The following is a 24,874-nucleotide window of genomic DNA, read 5'->3' as shown; positions in this document are numbered from 1 at the left end:
AAAACGAAGATGATGATTGTAGACCGGGCGAAAAACAACTCGCCCGAGATCACTCAGATTGACAGAACTGTGAGGTCGTCCAATCCTATATATATCTGGGAGCTTTAATATCGAATAATGGCGGATGCGTAGATGAGGTCAAGCGGCATATGGCAATTACAAAAACTGCAATGGAGAGGCTGAAGAAAATATGGAGGAACAGAAACATTACCAAAGCAACCAAGATCCGGCTCGTACAAACGCTTGTTTTCCCCACATTTCTATACGGTGTGGAGACGTGGACTTTGCGGCAGGTCGAAAAAAAGAACATCGATGAACTCTGGAGATGAAAATTGGTGCTGGAAACGAATGTTAAGAGTTTCGTGGACCGAATTTCGCACCAATATCTCCATTCTTCAAGAACTCTGCATCAAACAGCGTCTTTCAGCGCTGGTTCGAAAGCGCATACTAACATTTTTTGGACAGGTCTCCCGACAAGGAAATGACTCCATTGAGGGCCTTGTTATTCAAGGCAAGGTGGATGGCTTCAGACCACGTGGAAGGACGCCCATGCGATGGACCGAGCAAATAAAAACAACTGTTGGCGGTCCTTTGCATGAATGCACGAGGCTTACCACTGACAGGGACATATGGCGCAGGCTCGTGAGGCGAATAACATCTGCGCCGAATAATTTATAATACTTCATGGTGACCACGACCGCTCTGACAAGAGTGTCACGACGACGAAAAATATAGATACATTTTTTTTAATCACGACAGCACGGTTAGAATTCTTTCTGTCATATCATACGAAAGTGTGACTAACCAGCCTTTTTAGCTTTTTTTATAGTGCTGACTTTGATGTCGCATAATTTGATTACTTTATTATATATGAAAGGCAAAACGAATGGATCAAAGCGTTGAGCGAACGAAGAATTAACGATTGGGACGACGCTTTAGCATATCATTGTAACTGTTGGAGCTAATAACAGTTTCGTGGAAAGATAGACAAATTTATTTACATTTTTGAGATAAAAATTCTGGTAATCTATCTGGACACTAGGACATCGCTCAATTAAATTCACCGACGAGAATTTCTTAAGTACATAACTCAAATGATCAAATTAGTTACATTGAAAGTTATAACCAAGGAATCGATGTTAAACATTTCGAACAAGATTTCTAAGTGTCTAGATTTAATACAGGAGGATCCAAGTTCTGTTTTAGTTCTCGTATAACTAAGTAGTAAGTTGTGTAAAGAGATAGTTAGAACGAGTTTGTTGAGCGATCCTTCGATATGTGAAATTATAACAAAACTTCCTTCCGGATAAATAATAAATATTATAGTATTTAATTACCTGTGTAATTGCATTAGTGAAAAAATAAATACAGATTCTTTTGCCGGCACATTACTGTCGGATTTCTATTCTAATTTAAAGTAACTTTTTAGCGAGGTATGTAGTTATATTTACCCATTTGAAATTTTGAAGCTCTTGTAAAACAATTTATAATAAATAAGGCTAATATTATTTTGTATAATATGGACGATGAATGATCTTGGCGTTAATATTTTTTGATTAATTAATAAAAAAGATTAACTACTAGGTTTCGGTTCCTCTAGATCAGATCTGCATTCCGAAATGATTCAAAAGCAGTAAGAACTTATTTAAATTCATTATCTTTATGGTTTATAAAACTATAACTAATATAAAACTAGTTTGACGAGTAGTTAGTTTTATATTTATCACCATTAGGTTGCCCTTACCCAAAACCCTTTCTGATAAAATTTGTATTATGTATTTCTACCGTATTTCATGTTTACATAAGCAATATGATACTTTCAAGCGTATTTTACTTATAAGTTAAAGTTGCTTTTAGAAAAGTAGAAACGATAATTTCTTGCATTCTACAAGATCTTAAACAAAGTAATCAAGGAAAACACACCTCTGGTACGAGACGAATCGTTTCGTTACCCAGTTTGGTTCAGCCATGGACTTAAGCGTTGTCTCACTGAAAAGCATAAATATCATAAAAAGTTTAAAAAATTTAATAATCCGCGAGACTATGACACTTTTTCTTTGCTACGTAAAAGGAGTAAGAACCTTATAGACAAATGCTATAACGATTTCGTGTGTTCGGTGGAAGACTCAATACACAGTAATTCAAAAATTTTCTACCGATTCATAAATGATAAAAAAGGCTCTAAAATTAACTCAATACCGGAAGTTGTTAAATATGCGAATAAAACTTCTAAAAACGCCCAGGACGCTTGCGAATTATTTTAGTTCAGTATTTAGTTCCTCCAATCTAAAAGGCTCACATAATTTTCATGCGGTCGATTACAATAATAATACACTAAGTAACTTTTCTATCTCTAAAAATGAAATATACAAAAAAATTAGGAATCTTGATCAAAATAAGGGTGCAGGCCCTGACGGGATTCCACCTTCTTTCATAAAATTATGTGCTCAAGAACTTAGCACTCCACTGTCTATTCTGTTCAACATGTCCCTGAACAATGGTATCTTCCCTAAATACTGAAAAACTGCCTATATTATACCAATTTATAAATCTGGAGACCGTTCACATTGCGAAAATTACCGTCCTATCAGTATTTTGTCATGTTTCTCCAAAATCTTAGAATCTATCGTATACGATAAAATTTATCATCACGTATATCCGGCACTGTGTAACAAACAGCATAGCTTTGTAAAAAATCGTTCCACTACATCAAATTTGGTAGAATATAAGAACTATATTTGCAACACTTTTGCGAAATGTGGACAAACGGACTCGATATATACTGACTTCTCAAAAGCGTTTGACAAGGTAAACCACATTTTGCTCTGTCGCAAACTAAAAGCATACGGAATCCATGGCTCCTTATTAAGATGGGTAGAATCATACCTAGACAGGAGAACACAATTAGTTGCAACCAAAGGGTACACTTCCTCCCCCGCAACAATTACATCTGGGGTACCACAGGGGTCGAACCTTGGACCTTTATTTTTTCATAATATTTATTAATGACCTAGCTAAAAAGTTGTCGTGTCAATTTTTACTATACGCCGATGATCTTAAAATGTATTCTTCGATTAATAACGTCAATGATGCTATATCTCTTCAAAAGGACTTAGATACTCTTTCCAGATGGTGCACTAATAATCATATGACGCTAAATATAGAAAAGTGCTTTGTAATAAGTTTTACACTGAAAAGATCGAAAAAAGTACTTTTTGATTACACTATAAACGAAAACATACTTTCACGCAAATCCACCGCAAAAGACCTGGGAGTAATATTTGACGAAAAACTCTCTTTTAGGGATCATTACGGGTACATAATTAACAAGAGTAACAGATTGTGTGGATTCATAAACAGGTGCACTAAAAGTTTTAAAAGGCCTAAAACTACTATACATCTTTACTGTTCCATAGTTCGCAGTATTTTAGAATATAACTCGGTTATATGGTCACCTAACTATGCCACTCACTGTGAAAAGATAGAAGCCGTACAGAAAAGGTTTTTACGATTGCTCAGTTTTCGCTATCAGTACGGACGTAAACTCGAATGCTACAATGACAGGCTTAGTCATTTTAAATTGCAAACACTAGAAATGCGTCGTGACTGCAATAACTTAGTATATTTGCATAAAATAATACACGGTGTTATTGATTCACCCTTGCTTTTAAGATCCATCAACATAAACACTAACTTTAAATACCGACACCCTAGAATATTTACCCTGGACGCATACAATAACAACATATCATATCATAATCCTATCGGTCGTATGTGTCGCGTATATAACAAAATTTTTCTCGAAAAAGACGCGAATGATGGTATTGACATTTTCAACAATAACCTAAATCTATTTAGAAAACAATTGGTTTCAATATTTTCAATTAACAACTAATAATAGTGATTAAATCTATTTTCTTATTCATTATTTAGTTCCTCATTTCAACATTTCATAATTTCATTTTATTTTTCATTGTCATAACTTGTTCATATTTTTCTGTATAATTTTTTCTTTTCATTTATTGTAAACGTTTTTTGTAAAGTGTACGATGTATTCTTAAGTGCTGATGTTATTTGATTTTTATAAGTGAAATATTTCGTCTACAATCTGTGTTCACATAGTTGTTGGGTTATAACTTAGCTTGCTTATAATGTTTACTTATATATTAAATGTGTCTTTAGTTATAATCTGTTTTGTGGACCATAAATAAATAAATAAATAAATAAATCAAAAGTTCTAAATATATTTTGTAGTTTATGTGCTTAAAATATTATAACTATTATTTTAAATACATCTATTTGAAACATATTTCGCCCAGTTCTGTTGTGTACGTGATAATAATGCAATCTACCGACTGCTACAAACAATATCTTTGTTAGACAAAAAAATTAGCCGTTTAATTGACCTGAACCAGGGTTTGAACACAAGACTCGAGTCATACGAGATTCGAGATCTGATCATATTCTTAAAACAAAACTTCATTACTGTGAAAGGAAAAGGGTTCCTAGCAGATCAAATATTATAATAATGTTCTATTGCTCACAAAAAAATGATATGAAGCATTCTCTTGGCCATAGAGGAATCTCTGTTGGGATTGTAAGCTCGCGACAGACAAAGTTTAATTTGACAAATTATGTTCCAAAATAAAGGCGGACAGTGATAGTTTAAAGGTTTTTTTGAATAATCTAAAAAGTATAAAATGTTTCAAGTTCAATATTCAAATTTCGTTGAGCACATTCATTTAAAAAACCGTAGGTTTTGAAATAGTGCCAGTAGAAATGAGCAGTGACTCAAAATAATATTTAAAGATAAGTACTATAGAAGTAAAGAACATGTAGTTTTTATTTTTTTTATTCCAGAACACAGAACGAAGTTTTATGTTAGTAGTAGAATAAATTATAAGGTGGTAGGGGTTTCTGCAAGCGCGACTAGGTAGGTACCACTCATCTCTTATTCTATCGCCAATGTTTATTGGCGCTGGTATTTACTGGTATCCCATTTGCCACTTACATATTGTTTTAAAAAAAGAGTTATTCGTTTCCACCCTGGTGAGAGCCACAACAGGATATTGACAAGCTACGATTATTGAATCAGTCCATTTTTTAGTTATTATTTAAAAGACAAGCGTTTGCGGCCTTACTTCTAAACGGTGGAACGTGTTACGTAATCAAACACTTATTTCTCTCTTTCTGTCATTATTGATTTAACATGCAAAGACACAGCATTGTTTGACTAATCATCCGCTAAAGAATTATTTTAAGTAAGGCCGTTATTGTATAAGATGTAACTCCGAATGTGTTTCATATGGGACGTTAGATTGTCACCGATCCAGCTTAATAAAGCACGAGGAATAGTCGTTAACGCGAGATTGGAAGATTATTTTCACCCAATATTGTGAGCTTGTCCTTTTGGAATCGCCAAGGTCAAATACGAATCTCTATAAATCTCATGTGATGTAACTTTCTTATATAATATTATTATAAACGATTAAAGGTTTTGCAAGCTAAAATAAAGCTGACATGGTCCAGTTGCTAGAATCAGGTGGATTCTTAAATTTAAATAAAATCAACTCGACGTTGCAGGTTTAGCTATATAATAAACAGGGACTTCTGAGTTTAATTGTGTCTACTTATAAAGTTTGTTACTTCACGTTCGGGTTGTCACCAATCAAGCTTCGGAAACAGGATACGAAGGCACACAACGACTCTTTTGATTGAAAATAAGACGCAGTATATGACAAGCGGCTCGTTAACAGCGATTTCGTTTATGTTTATAATATCAGAAACTGTTTTATTTGTAAATATTAAATATCATAATTTTTATAATTTTTCAAATGTATTGCACTCAAATACGTAATAAAACATGAGGTATGTACCAGGTCAATATCGAAGCAAATGTTGACCTTTTCAAGATTTTGTGACAGAAACTGAGGTAACTAAGATAAGAATTAAAGAAATATAATACACAATAACAAAACATAAAATGTGTGTAGTATACATAATTAAACGCATATAATAAAATGGATAAATAATATTCTTTATGAAAGATAAAAGATGTATGAGAAATAAAAGTATCTATATAAGAAGGATAGCGACATGCCTCAGGAATATTTTTTTTTTTTATAGAATAGGAAGGCGGACGAGCGTATGGGCCACCTGATGATAAGTGGTCACCAACGCCTATAGACATTAGCATTGTAAGAAATGTTAACCGTCGCTTACATCGCCAATGCGCCATCAACCTTGGGAACTAAGATGTTATGTCCCTTGTGCCTGTAATTACGCTGGCTCACTCACCCTTCAAACCGGAACACAACAATACCAAGTATTGCTGTTTTGCGGTAGAATATCTGATGAGTGTGTTGTACCTACCCAGACGAGCTTGCACAAAGCTCTACCACCAGTAATTTATTCGGTTGGCAAACCTTTTATGTACTGAGTAAGCTGAAACATGCAACTCCTTGGCCTCGTTGTCACAGATTTGTATAGGCAACTTAATTGTGAAACTTTTCTGCTCTAACAATAAACTTCTAAGAGAAAAGTTACTCTATTAAGATGATAATAATAATAAGTGTGTTCTTATTGATAAAATAGGGTTTTGTAATTGTACATATGTGTATTAGACATTTTAAATATTAATTATAGCAATAATTATTATTAATACACAAAATGAGAGGTTAGAAATGAAACGTTTTGAGTAAAAAATGTAAAGATCATAATTAACATGATACACACATAAAAAGTCCTCCTGTCCTTGAGAAGACTTCCACCGACCAGCACTGGAGCAGAGTGGTGGAGAAACCTTTAAATCTTCTCCTCAAAATGAGAGGATACCTTAGCCCAGCGGTGTGTCATTTAAGGTCTATTTTTACTATTTTACTTTTACAACTCATCCCTAGAAGCATTCTCTATGAGCCCACCTTTGAAAGTTCCGAAAAGAACGTGGAATTAACTTACACTTAAACGTACAAATATATTTATATTATTTTAATGTTTCTACTGCTGACAATTTAATTGGAAAATTTATTGAAACCTAAATAGTACATAAAAAACCATTTTATCTTGCATTTATTTGTGATCGTCGTTATGAATTAGTAGAACTAATGGCTAGTTTAAAATAAATTTTATTGTTATTCGATAAAACTTGTATTTTTATCAAAACAAATGTTCGTAATTAATCTTAGTAAGTTATACTCAAAATGTATGAGTTTTCTCAAACTTCGCTGGAGAAGCGAAATAACCAAGTTGAAACTGTTTTTAAACAAATTGAACGTACGTTTTACGGTGCGGTTATCGTTTCCACGATGAACATTGCCTTTTTTTTATATTTACTGTTTAAATTTATTTAGTAAATCTTACCATTTTTGATAAAAGACATGGAAGATTATAGGCTTCGTAATTAGAATAAATATTTCGGCATATATTTTGTTAATTAATATCGTATGAAAGAAAACAAGTCTAAAACAAACTGTATCATGAAAAACTTTCTGCATTTTTTAAGCATTTGTATTTAATATATGTATTAATTTAATAAATGGCGATCCGCGCTTAAGCAAACGACTCATGATCTGTGGCCTTAAACTTAATCACTGAGGCAGTCATTCAACCTATAAAACAGCCTAAAAATGATCCCTGATTTAATTTGACCTCAAGCTCAAGCAAGCTACAAAGATCAAACGTCCTCCTTCGTCTACAAATAAAATAACACATTGAACGGTCCGTACTGTACAGCCGTAACATATCCCACGTACCGTTGGAATCTTTTATTTTGCTGCAGACTTAGCGAAAATATTTCTCCGTTATCAAACTGTCACATACTTTCAAACTTGGAGTTGAAATTGTCAGGACATGGAACGTCCAATAAAATAATTTCGTTGAAGTTGAAGAAGATTGCATCGGAAGCTGGCACGAGTTTGGATCTGTTTTTTACACGATTTGTTTATTTAAAGAAATAAATTGCTTATTTATTTCATATAAATTTATTATTAACTCGATTTTCGAAAATCCAAATTTTGACAATTTTTTAAGGTGGCATGCGGTCACGCTTAACCTTTGAATATATTTATGTGTTAAATAGTTATTGTCTTTGTGTCCCTTATAAAGCTCCACATTAAAGTAACTGTGACGTCATATAAGCAGCGGACGATCAAGATCCTTCTACCAATACCTCATTTATTTGTCGAATTATGATAGGTAGGTAGTTTAGAAGATATGCGAAAACAGATGAGAATAATTTTGCATGATAAAGCAGTTTGCAGAATTAATATACATATGTACCCTTCGTATTCAGGTAAAATAGGTTAATTTAAGCATAAATGCGCCAAAAATCATACAAAAGTAACAAGACGTACGGGTGTATACGACTAAATGAAACAACATCACCATCAACGTCGTGCAAGCGATTCGCAAGTGTGCACATATCTTTACTTTGTTAATGTTAGCGCAGATGTGTCTCTATCTTAATGGAATTGCGAACAGTGTTTACATTACGTATTTATTTGGTATTGCTTATGTATTTGCGTTGGATTCGTTGGAAACAATTTTGTTAATATTATTAAGAGATCAAACATTGTTAGTGAAGATAAACAAATCGAGCAAAGGGAGAAAACACTTATGTAAGGCTACGCATCACTGGCCCATCCATGTAGGTAAATTAGAGTGCTCAGTTTTGGGGGATGAGAGACAGACACAAGTTTTCATTTAGTAATTAGGGGTTTAAGATTGAAAAAGAAAAATGCGTAACAGAATACTATTAAACTAAATAACTATTATAAAGTTTGTAAGTGACAATAAAAAGTTAAATATATATGTCAGTAACATCGAAATAACGTGAGCACTAAAAAAACGATGCTATCACGTCACCCGCTTGCAAGGTGGCAGAATTCTATTCCCAATTCTGCTGCAAACAAAATATACAATTATCTTTGTATTATTTGATTGGGTTTATTCTAATGAAATATAAATTACTTATTAATTCGTTACTGATAACATACTTAATGATACATGATAATTAATACGTTACGTGGTAACAGTTCAGAAAAAAACTTAAAACTAATTGTATTGAGTAGTCAGGGGCAGAACTTGGGGCTAATTGGGTGTTTATTCCTGACAACACATTCAAATGGGAATTTAAAAAAAAATGTGAGTAGGTGGAACTGTAATGAAAAAAGTGCAGTAAAATAAGAACAAACTCACATTGATACGATACGATGAGTATCTAACTCAATATACCTACATATGAAATAAAAACTAATAAATATAATAAAACCATTTATAAACTTTAATTTATAAGACAACTATAGGCGTTTCCAATTATTACTTAACAAATATTTAAACTAATGTTAATAGCGATTTGGATTATTTTATTCGCACAGTTCCATTACATAATTTTATCGTCTTAAATTTACTTTAACGCGCAGAAATTTTAACATATATATATAAGGCTTCGTAACAATCTAGTTTTTAATAAGAATTGGGAATAAATTAAGCATACTATAAAAAAAAATATGAAAGTCACATGACAGAGCACAGAAAGTTATTTGAACTTTAGAGGAAATTCTGTACATGGTCATATTTGCGGAGGCGGAATACAAGACGAATGACGAGATTTTTTAGTAATTTTAGCTATTGATACTTGAAAACATGCCTGGACTTCTGGACTGTGACAGAATCAGTCATGATCGCCTGGACTTGAGCCCGCAATCTTGAGTTAAGATGCACATGTTCTAGCTAATGGGCCATCTCGGCTCACACACATATGAAATACTTAAAATCACATGTTATGTTTTATAAGCTTTCGTTTAATGACGTCACGTGAAAAAGCGCTCTTATTTGCAGCGTTACAACCGTAGTCGCGTCGTAATTGTATCGCAAACGCTATTCGTCTCATTGTCACACAACTTTATTTGATGCTTAATACTTTCTTCAGCTAGAAAAATAACTAGGTTTTTAGGTAGGTAGGTAGTGTTAATAATAATAATAATTTATTTATTAAAGTAACTAAAGACTCATATACAAAATTACAAACAAGTTTTAACTAAACAAAATAAAATAAACACTACTATCTACTACTACCATTTACTGGTCTAGCTGAAACTTTACAACAGCGCTTTATAAATATACAGTCTAATCTATTAATATTAAATTGTTAATAGCCTCCAATTAAATACAGTTTTTGAGCGGGAAATACGTAATCTTTATCATACTTTAGTTAGTTTATAACTGACAACTCTTAAAAATGAAATATACTAACCAACACACTGTACAAACACTGTACGAACAAATGATTACACGAATAAAATAAGTGAGCCGATCTTAAGCGCAGTTCGGGCGTTTTTATGAGTCATTTTTAATTTGTTAATTAAATATAATTAAAAAAGCACGTGAAACCTTTAACCCCGAGCCTGGACTCGATGTCATGTTATATCGTCGTTCCATAATCCATATGGGGGTGAGATTAAAAGTGCACACACTTGAAAACTATCCGTATAATATATTCTGCTTAGTTGGCTATTTTCCGTTAAGAATAATCGCCGTGAAGGAAATGGTATAGTAGAACATCATTATGACAGAAAAATATAAACATTGACACCTTAATAAGATCACAGATTAAAAAAATCTTCTAAAGTATATTAGGTCTTATACAATATTAACAATTTTAACGTAAAATATTTTAATAAAGACCTACACGCTATTACATAATATTAATCTTTATTCCGTTGAATCCTGAGAATTAAATTATATTATAATGTGCTTAATATAATTGACTCAGCGTAACTCGCATACACAAGGAGTATGACTACACAATTTAGCTTTTTTATTCAATTACATAAGTAAACAGCTTTATAATAACATTTGAATGTAATCGAATGAAAAATACTTATTGTATAGAACAACTGCTATAAAACCGGGGTGAATTTAATCGCTTTGGATCAAGACATGAGGCAGGGCAGGGCTGAACACGCACAAAACTCAGTAGCTCTCAAATAAAATACATATTCTATTGTTTTTATGTTATATTGAACATCCACAATTAACCAGAACTACAATACCCTTTTGCACACAAACGTAACTTTACATTCTTTAAATTTAGCGATATGAATACTGGATGTATTCTGGGATTCTGTAGTAATAAAACTGTATTAATTATGACCATGAAGTTGACAAATTGCACGCGTCATAAGTTTGTATTCGTTTCCTCTATTAATGTTTAAAATAAATGAGCGTTTTAGTTTTGTCAAAGATACTACTTTGCTTAAAAAATAAAGTATAGAAACTTTTTGATGAAAATTTGGATAACTAATTCAAATCTAACACACACAGTATCACACACTATCTCATGAGTTGATTGTGCACGCCCGCATATTCTACCGCTGTTGCACATTTACTGGGACTCATTTGTTCATTCCTTACATCGCCAATGCGCCACCAACCTTGAGAACTGGGATGTTATGTCCCTTGTGCCTGTAGTTACACTCGCTCACTCAGCCTTCAAACCGGAACGCATTAATATTAGGTATTGCTGCTTAGCGGCACAATATCTGATGAGCAGACGGTAAACAGATGGTAACCACCCAGACGGGCCAACACAAAGCCCTATCACACACACCTGAACTTTATTACAGGCGCGGAGAGTAAAACGGTCCTCAAGCTACAAGGATAACTTTGTTATTTTTACAGTTATGATTACGGTATTGATATTGCTGTACTAGTATAAGATAATATAAAATAGCGCCTTAAATAAAATTATTTAAAGGTGCTATTTTATATTCAAACTATTTGTAAATATCATGTGTAGCTGAATTAATTATATTTAAACATGTTCTTTCATTTTTATAATGCCAACAGTCGCGACGAAGCTCAAAACGACATGTTTTGCAATGCCCCGAAGCGAGACGCGTTACTTCAAATGAATTCTATTTATTACATTTGCTGAATACGTTGCTTTTACTTCACATTTAAACGACTTATTGCATTTTTACCAAGAGTATATTATGAATTAGCGTATACTTCTTGAAGTATTAATAAATGTATATGTACAGTATATGTATAGTGTAGTTAGCCAATCAACATAAATTTTCCCATTTGGTCACCAACCCAACGAACCAAAGCTAACGTAATAAGTTAACACAGTACAATACACTAGATACGATAGCATAAAAACGTCACAACATAATTATTGTTATGACGTCATAACAATATAATCGTTTGTAGGCGTTCACTGTTTCTGTTCGATTTTCACTGACCACAAGCAACAAAAATACCTATTAGGTATATGAGCAATAATATGTACAAGCAATTCACTTTACAATGAGCTTTATAATATAGAATATAAGAAGTAGTGTAGACTATAAGAAATCATCTAGGTAGTTCAGCATAGAGTGGAAGGAAGTAACATGAACGCATTGACAGAGGTTGAAAATGAAACGTATTGTTCATACTTCCTATCCAGTTAAGGACAGGTAGCGACATCTCGCGTCGAGATACTTAACCAAACAAACTTTTTATCGGCCGCGATTGATTTAAATATTGTACCCGCACCCCTTCTCCTTGATCTCTGTATATTCGTTAAAGATATTACATGCAATTGTGATTGAAAACCTAACGCAAATTTTATTTTTCTACGCCTTCGAAGCTCATCATCATCTTTCATATATACTAACTTATCTATTAATTGTTAAGGTACATCGGCCATCGTTTCCGAGCATAAACTTGTAACTTCTAATATCCGATTACACAAAAAATCTTACAATAGTATCAAAGTAAGCGTTTTAATATATTCAGTTGTAAAATTAAAAAGCATTGCTATGGAACGTTTGTATGTTAAAAGATATTACAAAACCACGATGGCACACGTTGGGAATGGAAGGATCTACTCCAGGACTCCCCATAGAATTATATTTTTATTTGCATATTGCATATTTATCAGCCCCCATTTGCTCGTTTGCAATTGTGTTTAAATTAAATATTACAGAAAAGAGTATTCTTTATATGTGTTTAAAATATAAAAGGCACTGAACTGGCTGACATCACTATAATATGTAGAGACTGAATTGATATCTGAGTAAAGTTTATTGGATGTGTGGATGAATAGAGAAGGTATTTGCACCGCTAATCTTCTAGCATCCTCGGAAACGAAGTATGAACAACCCGCCAAGGGGTATTTCGTATTATGACAGTTTATAGTTTCAGTTTTATACTTTCCGGAAGGTTTCCAAGCGTACGTTGTTGAAATATGAAACAATAAACTGTTTTCACCTTGCGTGTAAAATTTATTGATTATGTTTATAGAAAAGTCCGCGGCGTCATATAATTGTCTTTATATATAGATTTTACTGGAAGTAGGGCTTTGTACAACCTCGTCTGTGTATTTACCACCCATTCATCAGATATTATACCGCAAAACAGCAGTACTTGATATTATTGTGTTCCGGTGTGAAGGGTCAGTGAGCCAGTGTAATTACAGGCACAATGGACATAAAATCTTAGTTCCCAAGGTTGGCGGCGCAATGGCTATGTAAACGATGGTTGACATTTTTTACAATGCCAATGTCTAAGATCGATGGTGACCACTTACCATCAGGTGTCCCATATGCTCGTCCGCCTTCCTATTCTATATAAAAAAATGATGTGTAAGTGAGGTATAAGATTATATTATAAAGTGAGGAGGTGGAGTTGCGAAAGGGGGATGCAGTTTGTATTGTATTTAAAATTCCTAATATAATATATTTTTTTAAAAGATTAATATTAATAATTCCTATTTTCAGAGATTTACTAATGTTCCTATTAAGCGTTAAGCGTATATAAGGAGCGGGTACTGTTGGCGGATGACTGAATGTCAAGATCAAACATGTTATTGGCCGTATGTTTTGTTCCATAAGTTTGTAAATATTAAAAATTAAATTAAGCTATTGAGACTAAAAATGTTAACACTTAACACCCATTGAAACCCACATAAAACTTGGCTTATACTAATTATAACGCGATTATATTTTTTCGGCCAGCTCTGAAGTCACATCGATTTTCGGAGCAACGAACATGAATATACAACTAATGGCTACAAGCATTTACTATGCAGATACGCTATACACCGTGACACAGTAAAAGGTTACGTTTAGTGGCGGAAAATACTCTAGAAAAGAGACTTTAATGTTTGCAAGTTTTATTCTTAAAAAGACAAAAGTTCTATTTTCTGTTAAAATATATCGAGTATATTGATACTGTTGATTTTTCTGTAGCGCAGATAATGATGATGAATGAAAAAGTCGAGATAGACCAGACAGTGCGAAATTTCCAGTTTCAAATCCGGACAGGCACAAATTAATTTTAATGTCCTTAATTTGTGTTTATAATTCACCTCATGTCGGCCTTGAAGAAAAACATCGTAAAGTTAGCCCAGAAGTGGGCTAAATATTTACGGTCCATGAAATTTTTCAGTTTCTGATATATTAAAGTTAAGACGATTCTTAATAAAAGTACATATTATTAAACTTTAACTTCTTTAACTATAAAAGTCGTTCAGTGAGTAATAAGTTAAACAAAGCTGTCCCTTGTTCTTTTCAAATGCCACATCACTGATGACAAAAGAGAAATCAGTATATACCTGAGCACCCGCAACAACTTTTATAAGTATGGCTATAAAACAAATGATGTCAGTCGGGCTCCTTGTTTTACGGCGGACGTTATCTGACGACTATTTTCGGCAGTGAAGAAAAACATCGTGAAAAAGTTAAAATAATATGTTGAATGATAATATCCTTCATATATATCTCGCGAACACCGGAGCAACTTTCAGCTGGAGAGGATTTTTTCCCATGACGAAATCACGTCGCTGACAAAAAAGGTAACCACCACGTAATGGTAGTATTACTAATAATAATGATAACCTCATACAGTTTACATAGTGGTAATATAAATTACTATTATTACTTAATTTGTATTAAGACGAGACGATTGATGTTAATTTGAACTAAAAGTGACTTATTAATAACATAGATTTATACTGTGCTAGTTCTAGTTCAGCAATAGACCCTAACAAGGAAATATCTAAATTATCATGAGCAGAGCTAAATCGAACATGTCTCAATTTGACGTGTCAATGAGACTGATGAATTCCAAATTCACTTATTCATAGATCGTTCGTGTGGGACGTCTAACTCCGAGGCCGGGGATTTGATGTAACCATCTGATATATACATATGTTGCAGGATTATTGACAAAGGTCTGGGGCATTATAATGACACTTATACCTACATTACGCTGAATTTTGTCAACCGTCTTTATTTTGTGCCCGACTTCGTTCTTCGGTAAAATAAGAATTTTATCCCGTGCTGTTTTTTAATCAATGAGATATAAACTTTCCCCAAACCAATTCTAAGAGCTAAGGTATCACACAGCACGCTCTGTGTATTTTTTCATACGTTGGTTTGTAATATTTATATTATCACTGGATTAAATTACAAAGTATTAGTAAGGCAATATTCATCTACATGAAGCGTTTAAAATAAATATTATGTATTTTTTTCATAAGGGTATAAATTTAAGAATCTAAACTACAGTTGACATTATTTTTGAAGAATAATTCAGCCGTACAATATTGTCGTGCGACTTCAATTAAAATGCGCGAATATATCATGACTTTAACTAATCTATATTTATAGAAAAGAATAACTGACATTTTATTTTACTACAACTTAAACATCTAACGATAAAGTTAATGTCAAAATTTTTATTCAAAATAGAAGCGTAACACTTCACCTGTCAGCTTCAATCGTAAATCCAAACTTAAAAAGCCATCTTTTAACGTATTCAATAATTCCGCTAACCAAAAAAACGTGATAAATTGTGAATTTGAACCAAGAAAAACTCGTCGATTTTCGCTCGTACGATCGGTAACTCCGATTGGTTTCACGTGTTCCGCGTCAACTAGCACAGTCATTACGTAGCGAGAAAATCCAACATTTCATTTACGAAATGGAAAGAAAAATTACTGAAATAGGGCACCCAATGTTTACGGAGCTGAAGTTAGTCGTTCATGATGAAATCGGAAGCGCTTCGTTTTCACTCATTAACTTAATGAACTTCTCTTGGTGACATTTCCTTGGATCTTCTGACAGTTCTTTCTGTCCCGATAATTATGTACCAAGAAAATACCGTCGTTTTAACAGACAATAGTAAAAATACTAAGTTTTTGTAGTAGGACTTTATTAGTCTTAAATAGTTTTTTAACGGTTTCTGTAACTGATCTAGTCCATGAATCGTCATGAATCGGACGATAGACGACATAAAGCGTTAGGAACGGTATCGGACTTTACTTCAACATTTGTTAATTTTATAAAATAATCAGTTAGGTAGTTAAGAAGTGAAAGCGTAACAAATAAACGAATAAACGAATCTACTCGCATTTATAATATTTTATTTAGAGCAAGCCAAGAGAACTTTGCCGTTGCGGGCACGTATATGCCGGTTATTCAGTATTTATGGCGTATATCTATACCAAATTCACAAGATTAATACTACAATATTTTACTTTTTATATAAATAGTGCATAATGTTTATTTTGAGTCAATGTGTGTCAATTTTTCATAACCACATAACGATCATTTTCATAAAGTTTAAGATAAAAAAATATGATTCCACATATAATGAGACTGATGGATGAGACTCCAAATCCATATAATATACTTAATATAAAAAAACTTTCACAACAGCCATCGGCAAATATTTACCGAATACCGCCAACGCCGCGTGAAGACGCAAAAATGTTCGAGGAATTTTTATATTACTAACCTTTAGGTATTGGATGTTTTTGTTCTTTATATAAAGAACGGGAACGGGAACTAATACGTAATTCCGCTTAAACAGTTTATAACGTTAATATATCAAATATGTTTCAATGTTTACTTTTTAATATTAAATTGAAGTACATTTTTCTAATAATGTTCAATCATATTTTTTGCGACATTGTTTTTAGGGGCATAATATGAAACAAAGATATTCTTCGCTAATGTTTTTATTAGTACATTAATTGAATCGAGTTGTTGAAAGATGCTAATTATAATAATAATCAGTATAATATATTGTCCTTCCTAAATCCTCTCAAAGACTCGTGTTATAAATTAGATTACTAATTTATATTTATCCTATACATTTCCACCTCGATTCCCATGAACGTAATGAAATAAACTCCAACCCTACCCTCCCACTGCTGGCCATTTAGAAGTTGATATTAGCCCCTCACTTTATACTTTTTTATATTATATTTAACTATCCAGTGCTAGTGTGTATAACATATAGACTGTTTTTAAGCGGCGCGTTATTTAAACTTAAAGTAACAAATCAAATCGAATATCTTTTGTACTTTGATCTCGTTGAAACATTTGTGAATTTGGTTTCACGTGTAGCTGTAGTCTCACATTATAACATTGTTCCAGAAATAACACAAAGTCAACTTCTCTGTCGGGGGGTGTCAACACACAAAGTCTGCGGTCTACGTCCTCACGCACCCCGGCTTTCCTTCATCAACAAGGACGAACCCGATCCTCATGAACTTCGTCGCAAGTCAGCCTCCAGTCGTCTCGGTAACTCGCCGAGATCCAGCATAGCGAGTGACGACAGAGCTGATGGATTGGTACTTAGGTAAGTACCAGACGACGTTTTTTAGTACAAATGTTTCACAAATCTGTTGATAACTTCTGACTCTTTTTCTAAATCTCACCGTTCTAACTGATACAAAAATACTAAGTATTGCTGGTTGGTGGTACCTACATAGATACTCCAATTAAAATATGATGTAATATCCTGCAAAACCAACGAATACTGATTCCAAGCTTTTTATCGTCTATGTAATCTTTTATGCATGTTTTCTTACATGTTATTATGTTATATTGACGCAGATGCCAGATGTTCTTGTCTTGCACTGAAAGTTCATATCTGTGCCATTGGCAATAATACTTGGAGAGCAGACTAAACATTGCTTGCACTTACGACAGAAGCGCATTCGATATAACAATCCGAAGTTCAATAAATTCGACATGTACCTAACGTAACGTTATTGCAACATAGAAATAGTATAAATCCAAATAATAATATACTTATACATACTCTTACAAATTTTAAGTATAGCTAAAGCATCGTATAAGTAAATTTATTGTATTTATTTTAAACAATAAATATCCCGCACAACTAATATTAATTCCACGCATTTATATCTTCTATATCATCATTATTGTAGAACAATAAAAGAAAAAGGAAAAAGTAAGTAAAATAAGAGCTTTTTTTACTTCCCTCTTGGCCGTTGAGAGTTGCTCATGACATGAGGTTTGCTCATAAAAAACTCATTAGTCACAAGACATGTTAAGGTCACACTCTTTTTTCAATAAATAATAATGAAAGAGTAATAATGAAATATATACCTTAGACGAGCACGAGCAGCGGGATTATTTATATTTTCATTTTTTGTATACAGCGTATTTAATTATATTTTTATTTAAAATAGCCTCAAAGCGCTCACTTTATTCCCAAGGAGTTACTAATTACATCGAAAAAGTTACTAATTTACAAATTTTTACAAAACTTTTAACAAAACAACTTCAAGATTTGTTTTTTTAATTTTACGAGAAATATTTTTAAACGCTTTCTGGGATTCTGTTGTAAAAGCAAATTACTTTTCTCGCGAAAGAATTAATAATGTTCTGAGAAGGTAACCGAGGTAATATAACTCTGTATATGATATTTGATAAATACATTATATAAACGAAGAATAGTTATAAAATGTCAGCAGCGCTGAATATAATATTTTAATCTCAAACTGGTACATTTCGTTCTGATATTTTTATGTCACTTTAGTAAAATTGCTTTATTTAAAACAGCTTCCAGACTATTGCGTAAATCACAGTGTAAATTCTACTCGAGTTTCCATTTGAAGTTATTATAAATAACGTGTTTCTCTTAATGCGTAATCATTCGCTGCCTTAATTCAATTTAGTTCTCGCGTTCACCGAGCTTAAATGCATAAATATTAGCTTCTATATAGCGTTATAAATGCTACTTTGACTTACGACAATGGTGTATATATAAGAAATAAATAGACACTACTCTACTGAGTTTGTATTTCCTCAATGTTCGCGAAATTCTTAATCGCGTAAATTCTTTATCCTCGTATTGGGTACAAGTACTGACTTACAGCGAAAACAAGTTGCGAACTTGCGTAAAAATCATCTACATTCGCGTTCGCCACGCATTTGTGGAGGCTGCATAAAAAATAATCAAAATCATGACAAGTATTCCCCAGCTGACCGAACGAACCCCCACGACCGACCGACTTCGACAAAGATCTCGAAATGTAATCCAAACGCCTCAAAGACTGAACAAATATTGAGAAGCGACTTTGTTTAATCTTCATGAAAGAATTATTCTACAAAAGATACATATTTCAGCGCTGTGCCCATTTGACCTTTGAGGATTAACATCTTAAGACGGGCCAGCTGTAAAACTATGTATATATATACATAGACGTAAACCGTTCTCTTTATATGTTTATAGCGTAGCATAGAACAGTATAGCTTAGCATCAGTCGCTTGGTTTGATTAAATTAAAAGAAGAAGAGGTATCATTTTTTTTAAAAAGATTGAAAAATATTGAGAATTTCTCTCCATTTTTTTGTCTTTCTTTGAAAAAAACTGCATATGTCAAGTATTAAAAATTGCCTACGAAATGGAATACTTAATTTAAACAAAAAAAAAAGAAACTACGCAGTCAGAATAGCAGCAGCACACGCAACAGTTTGTCCGACTGACGCTACAATTTAACAAACATTTTTAATAACTACAAATTAGTGTAACTTATTTTTAAAAATGTTTTTTTATACTCAAACTTACTATCGTGTATTAGCGGTGAACGTAAACAATAATAATAATAATAAATATCCTTGGACATTATTCACACGCGGCCATCTGATCCCAAATTAAGCAGAGCTTGTACTATGGAAAGCAGACAACTAATATACTACATATACTACTTTTCTTTTGTAAATACATATTTATATAGACTCATGCAAAAAAAATGTCTGTCCTGGGTATGAATCGAACCCACAACCATCGGTGTGAAAGGCAAGTATGTACCAACCACGCCAACACGCTCGTGGTTTAACCGTTAAAAACGTTTTCTTCGTCTAATTATTATAGTATAATAACGATGTTATTATATTATTTACTTGACTACGCAGGTTTTACCCGAGCTGCCGCTAAGCAAGCTTCGATTACCTATATAATAATAATAATAATCTTATTATTAGTATTACTAAGAACCGACCAGACAGGTAGTCTGGTCGGTTCTTCTCGTTTAAAAGTACTTGCATAAGAATATTCGAATAAAAATGTATTTATTTTATTTCATTATCTTTTCTATTGTTATTTTCATAATTGTAAATAAAAATATTTCACTCTTTTTATTTGTATCGTGATAGCACGAAACTATTTTCACGTGTGTCCGACACGCACTTCGCACCTTTTTTTTCATTTGAAAACATATTTTTGCTTAAATACAAAAAGCAGATTTATAACAATTCAAAGGATAATTTGTACAAAAAAATTAGTTTATGCAATATTTATATGTAACGTATGTAACTACTACTGACTTTATATATGTAATTAAAGATAAAATGCATATAACACCTTAGTTCCAAAAGTTGGTAGCACATTGGCAATGTAAGGGATGTTTAATATTGCTTAATAATTCGTAGTACCAATGTCTTCTACCATCAGGTGAGTCATGCCATTGCCTAACTATTTTAAATAAATAATACCGTTGTCAAAATTGTTTTAATGAAATTTATAAAAAACTCAGTATAGTTAAACGCTCATTATTATTAACACATCTTTATTATCTTCTGCAACGAGTGCGGCACAACAGTAACCCGTCAACTGAAACCATTCGGACTTGCATTACGTGTTCAACGTTTTACAAAAATTTGTAGAAAGCTTTATACCACAAAAGCTCTCGTCTCGACTGAAGTAGCATGCCATTGAAAAATCATATTACTCCATCTTACAACATAGCATCATCAGCATAGCGCGTGCATCACCTGTAGTTATTCAGCCTTACTTCTCGGAGACCGTCCACATTTTAATTGGGGCTTAAACGACCTGGCGAGTGAAGCTAGGAACTAAATATAAACTACGTGTCGCCGAGCTAGTTATAACGTTATTACATTATCTAAACAGCAACTTGATATAAAATAAGTCCTAATTTGAACATTGTTTTTATAATAATGGCGTTTCAATGTTTTCTTCGAGAAAAATTATAGTAATAGTTTTCGCTATTATTATTCCTGTTGTTGAAAATATTATTTTACTTTTATAAAACCTTATCAAAGATTTTTATTAAATTACTCTCATCAACTTTTAATTCATTTCATTCAAGATGTAGTATGATTTTAAATACTAAAATATTTATACGTAAAAGAAAATTGTCATGTGACTAAAAGAAAGCATCGCATTATTAAATTGCACCGTTATTTTAGAAAGTCGAGATAAAATACAAAGGGATTGTTATTTTAGTATTTTACGACCGACCCAAAGTAAAATTCTAAAATGAAACATATGAATTTGCAATTTTACACAGAAGTTAGTTATTTAAAAATGTCATAACCAGTTCCTAAGGTAAATTGTACGATAAAAAAATCCATAAGTTCTAAAATATTAATTTAACAAATACCCACACGAGCTCACAAACTAACCTACGCATTACAAATAATCCCTAGCTAAGCATTACGGACAAGTCACCGACCCAGCGGACCCATAACAAAGGCGATGCAAAACAAAATCATATTCGAGTATATTGCGAATACTAGATGCCTACTTTAACTTTTTATTTTTATTTTCATTTATTTGAACCCTACAGTACTTTTAAAGCATTAAGCCCAGTTCGATACTAATTCGAGTAATACTTACAACAAAATACTTTTATTCAGAAACACACGCGTACTAAACTGTTGGAAAAAGTCATAAGAATAGATTTTCGTAATTAACTTACTTAAGCATGTCTTGCAGACAATTTTAAATTGTTTATTTTGCATAAGTTAAACGTAAGTTAATTGCTGATAATTTTCAGAACTTACTAACTGAACGGATGGTTACAACAAATAATACGTATGTGATGATTCAAAAGTTGAAATAATATTTTTTAAGTGGCCTGACTCAAAATTAGTGACATCAGAATAAGCAAGTATAGAAGGTGGATTACCAGGGTGGCGGCGAAAATGACGATACGTTATATAAGAAAACACTTGTAATGCTCGTTACAACGGTTACAATACCAATGCCCGATATATTTAAACTGGCGGTATTTATACAAAAACATCTTGACCTAATTTAATACTAGATTTACAAACTTAAAAGATAATATTAAACATTGTTTATCTTAATTATTCTAATGATTATTTACGGACAAATATTATTTAATAATACAGGATTATGTAACATTAAATATTAAAGATTAATATATTACACCGGAAGTTGATAAGCAGCAGATAACCTAGCCAGATCAGTAAAATAAGATTCTAGTAGCTTAATCCTTACATTATACATAATAAAACAAAATTATAATAGCATTGATTAATCGACATAATTTGAGAAAATATAAATAAACAATAAGCACTATTTATTAATTGCGTCGGAAGCTGACAAGCAGAAGGCGCCATTAATAAATAGAATAATATATAATAAAATGTTCCAAGTATAAACAAATATGAATCAACTATTTATTTGATTATGAAATTACTAATTAAATTGTTAAACAGAAGTTTTAATGTATACTTATAAATAATCATCAAGATGTACCCGAACTAGCCGTATATGTAGCACCGCAAGTATTAATTGATAACATTCGGCCATCCTGTGTATGCCGTGTCCCACGGCGATCAGCGCTGCTATTGGCGCCTGGTTTGTCGCTGCTGTACGGCACCTGAAGTTGACATGTCTAAGCCGTAATTAAATCTTGTATTATCTAATTTAAGTATACAACTTTTATTTATCCTAGATAACACAACTTTTATTCGTCCTCCTTCACACAGTTTTTATTTATCCTATATCACACAGCTTTTATTTGATCTACATCACACAGCTTCAATTTATCCTACATCACACAGCTTTTATTTGTCCTACATCACACAGCTTTTATTTGTCCAACATCACACAGCTTTTATTTGTTCTACATCACACAGCTTTAATTTATCCTATATCACACAGCTTTTATTTGTTCTACATCACACAGCTTCAATTTATCCTATATCTCTTTTTTTTTTTTATTACACAGCACCCGGCTTTTATTTAATGTAATTTATACAACCTGTATCCTAAAGTAGTTTGATTTTTTTTTATCGGATAGAAAGAATGGATAAATATTTTGTATAACAGTTTATTTTTCTCAATACAATATTTGTTCTGCACAAGTTTTGTTCTATAAATCTCATAACTTTGTAAACTGTCATGTTTATTAGTAACAATTTCCGCGCGTGCTATTAGTCTATTCGGTTCCCATTCAATAACTTCGTTTCCGATATTAATTATTTTTAAAAAGCAATCTTTCGACCTTACAAGTCCCCCTAAAATTACATAGGACATACAGCCTAACTCAACATATACAGAACTCACAAGATATGTTTCATTACTATTAGTATCGAGATAAACTTGCACCAAAGCAGCACTTTGTTGTGGTATTATACAACTGTGTCTCAAATACACTGGAAATTTTGTTATAAAGTCTGTATCACATAGTTTTATATCACTAAGAGTACTATTAAAAGTATCACTACTACCAATAAATTTAACAGAATTTTGTGATATAATTAAACTGATATTAGGTTGATTTATCATTGATTGTCCGATTATTAAATCTATCAGCTACATCGTAATTGGTTAATTCTACGAATCCACTTAGAACAACATTGTCTATGTGAACATCCACGTGGGATGTTCCCAAAGAGGTCGAATGTGCACCTCCAAAACCTCTCATTGTAACAACGGACGGCTGAATTTTTAATTTTAGCTTATCAGCATATGCCATAGTAAGAATATTTAATTTGCTGCCCGTATCTATGTATGCGATGAGACTACAACCATTAATTGCTACTACCTTTTTATACAAATCTATGTATATGTTGTATGTTGTAAATAAAACATCACTTACTTTTTGGTGTGAAGAGCTGGCCGCATGCCAGCAGCTGGCAGACGTGTGACCCGGGCGATGGCACACCTCGCAGCGTGGCACCTTGCAGTCCTTTGCTTCATGACCTTCTCTTCGACAGGCGTAACATTTCTTCGGTTGAAAGTCACTCCCTCTTGCAATTGTAGCAACGGCGTCCGCTCTTCGCCACGTGGTAGTCGGTCGCGGATGGCTGGCTTCAATTTGTCTGTAGTTTTCCAATGACGACAAATACCCGTAGTATAGTTGCTGTGGTGTACTGCATTGGAAAGCTTTCGCGTTGGCTCTTATTTCCATGGGTAGACCGCGAATTATGCACGAAATTGCAGACTCGCCAATGATATTGCATTTTTTTAATAAGGAAACCTTCTCGTGGAAATATTTTGTCATAGTTTCCGTATTCGTTTTCTTTCTAGCAAGCATAGATTCAAGTAGATCCACAAAGTCAGTAGAACGTGGGAACGCGGTCCCTAAAGCGTCCTTCCACTCCATCCATGTGAGGTCATAGTCATCCAGATCGTCATACCAGTCTCTAGCCGACCCTCGAAGACGTATCTGCATGATGAACTGTCGATCTTTGTTGTCCCATCCGTACACGTCGCCCAATTGGTCGATCTTATGCAACCATCCCTTGACGTTGCTAGATTTTTCATCCGGTCGGAACATTGGAATA

The 24,874-nt window shown here is 33.0% G+C and overlaps 1 protein-coding gene across 1 annotated transcript in view; it reads left to right on the top strand.

The window, feature by feature from the left end:
* LOC126770698 (uncharacterized) overlaps positions 1–24,874 on the top strand; it is a 234,614-nt gene that overhangs the window by 107,225 nt on the left and 102,515 nt on the right. Inside the window, exon 4 of the mRNA XM_050490200.1 lies at positions 17,433–17,637. Coding sequence (XP_050346157.1) covers positions 17,433–17,637 — 205 coding nt within the window. The remainder of the gene's footprint in view (positions 1–17,432; positions 17,638–24,874) is intronic.

The sequence above is a fragment of the Nymphalis io genome, chromosome 9, assembly GCF_905147045.1.
Source record: "Nymphalis io chromosome 9, ilAglIoxx1.1, whole genome shotgun sequence".
Lineage (NCBI taxonomy): Eukaryota > Metazoa > Arthropoda > Insecta > Lepidoptera > Nymphalidae > Nymphalis > Nymphalis io.
Note: the sequence above shows the minus strand (reverse complement) of the source record. Positions and strands in the feature narration are given on the sequence as shown.